Raw genomic sequence first — 5703 nt, 5'->3', positions numbered from 1 at the left:
AGACATGGGAGTTTAAGTAGCTGAACATAAATCAGACCAAAATTCCTTCTGTTGGTTAGTCTTCCTCCCGTCTGCTCAAGTACTGCTCATAATTACTCAAGACAGTGAGTTAAAATCAAGCGGTATTTGCTTTGATGATTCATTTCTAAATATATGATGCTGCATTCCTTTGTCTCTTTACTTGTACCGGATATCCATCCATTATCTACAGCTACATCCTGTGCAGTCAGACGGGACTGGAGACTAAACTCAGGAGGTGGGCCACAACTCAGACAAGGTGGTAGAGGCAAAAAAGCAACTGCTGTTTACTCTGGTAGTCAAATCTAGATTCAAAATAGAAACGTTAGATTCTGATTTTGTTCATCCATAATTAATTTACAAAAGAATCTTGGAGGTTCAGGTTTTTTGAAAAATGAGTTTTAATGTGCTGTTTAGTGATTTTTTTATGGTTTAGGTTCTATAGAGCTGTTCTGTCTTTTTCTGCAACTTAAATAGTGAAATGAAATGACAATTGATTGATTTAATATCCTTTTAATAAATTCCATTGTGACTTTATTGACTCATCCTACTCTGCATTAGTTTACTTGAACATGATCATAAAACATGAGGTACCCTCTATGTAACTAAATTTTCACAAATGACACAAATTACTGTATACTGACTCTATCTAGGGAGAAATCTGACTTAAGATTTTTTTTTCCGCACACATTTTTTGAGCCACGAGAGGGAGACACTGTCTAATAAATGTGTTGACCTCTAAACGAGTTCTCTGAGCTGTCAGAAAGATCCTTAACACTGAGAATAGGTTCCAAGCAGAAAAGCTATTCTAGCTTGACTTTCTACTTATTCCTTTATTTATTCGGGCATTTTTCGGTCTCTGCAGGGAACAGGTACATAAAGAGATAAAACAAACACACAAATAGCACAATATACATTACCAATGTATGTTCACATAAAGAAAGTATGAAGGTGAAGTACAACTAATACAAAATACACTGGATTGGCTGCACACAAGGAATTAAAGAATCTGCTGCCTTCAAAAAAACACCAGTTGTTTAAAAAAAAAGGAATGGTGCTGTCTTATTTAAAATAGATAGATAAGATGGGAAACATTTCCGTGTTTAGTTATTATTCTAAGTATACTCAAAATAGAATGCATACAGCTAATGGTAATTATAAAGTATGGCTGCATGACTGTGTGTGTGTTTATGCTCTATACTTTAGTGGTAGAGAACTCATTCTCAATCTAAGAAGCAGCAGCAGTAACAATACCTACTGTATGTTACAACACACTTAGTAGTTACTCTGATGTAGTTGGCTTGAATTAAAGCACATCACTCGAGGTCACAAATGGAAGGTAAAATTATTTTAAATAAAAACATTTTAAAAAGGATAAATATAACACACAATTTATTTTTTTTAAACCCTCAGTATCTGTCATGACAGACTGAAATAGATTTGCTTTGATTTACCTATAATTTTGTAATGTTGATGGTGTTGAGTATTGGTTGTATATTTAAAAAAATATTTTAATAATTTTGATTTTGAAAAAAAAATAATTATTTTTTATTTGTATACATGCAAGATTTTGGACAGTAACTGATATTTTGTGATTTGATCAATCACCCTGCCAGTAGATGGCAGTAATCTGTCTGCAACTAACACAAGAAGTTTGCCAAAAAAGAAATATCAATAAATTGCCTTGCTCATATTATCACAATATAACATTACATAACATCACAGGTTATGTAATGACAATGTCAGCATGTCAAATCCTGTCGTCATGACCACCACCAAGGAGGTTTTGTTTTTATTAAATAATCAGTTGATATTAATTAGTGGGCAGAATATGTCAGAAAGTTCAGACATGATCAATAAATTTTGTGTGGATATTAAGGTGAAGATTATATTACAGTGAGGTTGGCTGGATTCAAATATAGAGGAACTTTTGTGCAGCCTTAGTGGAGGTGTGGGATCTTTCAATACACACAAAACATTGTGCATTCAAGCAAAACGAATGCTGCATGGTCAGACACTATTACAGGACTTGAGATGCATTATATATTTAAGCAAGATTTTCAAAAGTCAAAAAAACTTTTAGCTGATGTAAATGAAGTAAAATAAAATCACATCTAAAAAGTTGAATAATTTAAAATAATACAAAATGACATGGACACAATATAAAAGGCAAAAAATATAAGCAATGGAAAAGAACTGATACCATTCACTGTCATTCACGTAAATAAATAAAAATACATACATACATACATACATACATACATACATAAATAATCATATACCGCAATGATTTAATTTAAAATTAAAAAAGAATTCTCTATCTGCTCCTGTGGTACCAACCTTCAGCATTTTGTTCAATTTATTAACTATTACAACATCATGAACCGTATCATTTCTAAATCGATCTAGTGCTTTGAGTGACTAATTTAAAAAATGACATCTCTGCACCAAAGCTGACGTCTAACGCCGTACAGGATGTGACTACCGCCCATCACTCACACATTTACACCCATTTGTAAAAGACACACTAGACTCTGGATTGATGTTCTCTTTGACCTCCATGGGGAGCGAGTCAAAGAGATGATCTTCCACAACCAGGCAGCTCCTGCTGAGGAGACAGCACTGACCGAGCTGAACTGGAAGACGGTCCAGACAGTTTCCTTTCACTTCCAGATGCGTTAACTGGGAGAGTTGACCAATTTTCTCCGGAATGGAGGATATACAGTTGTGACCAAGACATAAGGTCCTCAGCTTTGCACACTTGAAAAGTTGTTTGGGAACTACCTCAACTTTATTGCTGGTAATGGCAAAATGTTGGAGGTTCTGTAGAAAGCCTATCTCTAGTGGTATTACAACTATTGAGTTATGACTAACATCAATATACCTCAGCTTGAGGAGGCTGAATAATGATGAGGGTAAGGACTCCAGCTTGTTGTGTGAGAGATAGAGTGACTCAAGGTTTTTGACATGACTAATTGACAGCGGAAGAGAAATAATCTTATTATGCCAAAGTTTGAGACAAGTCAGTCTCCTGAGATGCTGAAAGCTAATGATCTCCTCGATCGTACGAATATTGTTAGATTTTAAATCCAACTCTTGAAGGTTGGTCAAACTGAAGATGGCATGAGGAATTCTTTCCAGCTCACAGTTAAGAAGCTCCAGCTCAGCAAGATTCATTATCTTCTTCAAGCTATTCAGTACTAAGAGCTTTGTACCGTCATTGTGAATAACCAGCTTGATCAGATGTGGAGACAGATCTGTAATGTTTGTTGGAATCTTGGAGAGGTTGCTTTTGAGATGCAGACACGTTAAGTGCCTCAGGTCTCGCAGAGACTCAAGGCCGATCATTTTATTGTTTTCTGAGTTCAGGTTACCAATCAAGTACAATTCCCTTAAATTTTTCAACATATAAACCCAGCTAGGGATCTCAGCAACGTCAGTGAACTTGACATGAAGGCACCGGAGGTGATCACGAAGAAAAATGAAAGCAGTCTGTTCAACTTTGGCCGGACAGTGATAGAAATGCAGCTCCTGAAGATTTATCATTTGTGAGATTTTTGTCGTTATTCTGGCTTCTGGGATTAATTCTAGTTTGAGGATTTCCAAATCAGTCAGATCAAACACAGCATCTGGAACTCCGGACAGCATGAAAAGGTGGAGTTCCAGCTTATCTTGAGCATTGCGCGTCACATGCTGCCGCAATTTCTCAAAAGTCCACTCATTGTTCAGGCTGATCTCTCGAAGTTTGTTTTCACTCACCTCAGACAGAAAGACTCCAAAACGTTTTGAATAAAGCTGGTCATACTGATCCACCATGTGGAGGAGAAAAGCAAAGTCATTCTTAACATCTGGAATGTCACTGAAGCTGCTCTCCTCTCTGACTTTTTCAAAAGAATATTCCTTAAGTGGGCGTCGAAAAAGCCAGAACAGTGTGTATATGCAGATTATGCCATAAACACATATGATAGCAATATAACTAACAAGGAGTTTCTTTAGCATGAAGGCCATATTGTGTGTACAATGAAACTTGGCGTATCCTGTCAAATGTTTTATTTCAGGCTCACACACATGGTCAAAATCTATCGAAGCAACAAATGTCATTGTGTAGCAGAGGATCAAAATGAACTTGACTGTTTTAATGACTGTCTGAATGGCATACAGTCTGTAAATTAAGTCACTGTCTTCCACATGGGTACGGAATTTCCGGACTTTTTCAAACAGCGCTTTTGCCTGCTCGCCATCTTTTTTGTCCAGTATTGTCATGGAGGGAATTTCACTAACAAGCTTTTCAACAGAAAATGTGACCCCAGACTTATTTAGCATTGGAGCAGACTGGTTTGGACTTCCGTCTTCACTGCATGTGGACAGATGCTTCAGGAGGAAGGAGGCACCAGTCAGCCGCTGCTTGTTCTCCTCCGAGTCTTCACATGCAGTCTCTGACAGTGCTTTAGTTGTCCACGGTGATTCAAAACATTTTCCAAGTATGGAAACAAAATGTTCTATTTTAGAGCTTGTCTTTGGGTACTTGAACCAGAAGTTGCTACTAACCATCAATACAATGGTGTGGATTAGAGCGAGATATGGGAAATATTTTGAATACCACGGTAGAGCAACATGGTAGCACATCTGGTTTACAAAAACGTATTGCTGAAAATCCAGCTTTGTCCTGACTCCTGTGGGCTGAGGTTGCCCAAAAACACTCGACTGTGAGAAGTGAACTGTAGGTGAGACGCTATCTGGAGGTCTTCTAGCCATTAACGGTGCAGCTTGCTCCCCGATCGCACTTTCTTTGTTCCATAAACTATCAACTGTCTCTGGTGGCTGGGATCCGAAGAAGTCCCCAGTTCCCTCTGAAGTTTTTTCCAGAATTGGAAGACATACCACTTGATCCCTGGTTAACTGCATCGTTCCAGAGAATATTGCCAACATCAACATGACGATACCAAGATAATCCATGAACACATCCCACCATGGCTTCAGGATGCGATAGGTTGGCTGAATATCGTTCAGGGATGCTACTTCTGTGAGGGAGAACATCCCTGAAACAGAGAAGATAAATTCAAATTGAGGTTGAATATGCTACTTATAAGAGTGTAAGTCAAAACAACAAACCCTATTTAAAATATGAATCCTGATCTAGTAAGCTCATTTTATTTGTAAGTCATTTAAATATGGTAAATTCTTATTTTTAAGTACTGGTAGATCAAATCGTACACATTCAGATACAAACCCTGTTAATATTCCTGGGTTTATTTCAAAAGATCCAAATATTCTTTCCTGAGACATAAAGAATTCTCAAAAGACACCTTCATACACATGGACGCCATTACACTCCTGCAATCGTCATATCAGACTGAATTACTGAGTTGACGCTTTCCGCTCAAATATATAGTAACAAAAATACCATCATGATAAACACAATAATAAAAATTAATAATTAAACATAGCTTCAAAATGTACAGAAACTGACATTAACTGTGATTGCTATTTACAGGCCCCATCACTCATCACTCTTTTCCTGAATTTACTACACAATGGGTTGTGTGTTACAGGACAACAAGGCCTGCAAGGTCAGTTGGTTATGTCCTATGATTTTAGGCCAGGCCACATATCCCAAGCATAAAGGAGGCTTGTCAGATTATTATGGATTTGCAGGGTACAGTCATCGAGGTCTGGGACACAGTA

General features: G+C 37.3%; 1 protein-coding gene across 1 annotated transcript in view; it reads right to left on the bottom strand.

Moving 5' to 3' along the window:
- Positions 1-532: 532 nt before the first annotated feature.
- lrrc8db (leucine rich repeat containing 8 VRAC subunit Db) overlaps positions 533-5703 on the bottom strand; it is a 5982-nt gene continuing 811 nt past the window's right edge. The window contains exon 2 of the mRNA XM_068319422.1: positions 533-5057. Within this exon, the coding sequence (XP_068175523.1) occupies positions 2500-5055 (2556 nt within the window). The 5' untranslated portion in view covers positions 5056-5057 and the 3' untranslated portion in view covers positions 533-2499. The remainder of the gene's footprint in view (positions 5058-5703) is intronic.

The sequence above is a fragment of the Antennarius striatus genome, chromosome 7, assembly GCF_040054535.1.
Source record: "Antennarius striatus isolate MH-2024 chromosome 7, ASM4005453v1, whole genome shotgun sequence".
NCBI lineage: Eukaryota > Metazoa > Chordata > Actinopteri > Lophiiformes > Antennariidae > Antennarius > Antennarius striatus.
This window is presented reverse-complemented; position numbering and strand designations above follow the sequence as displayed.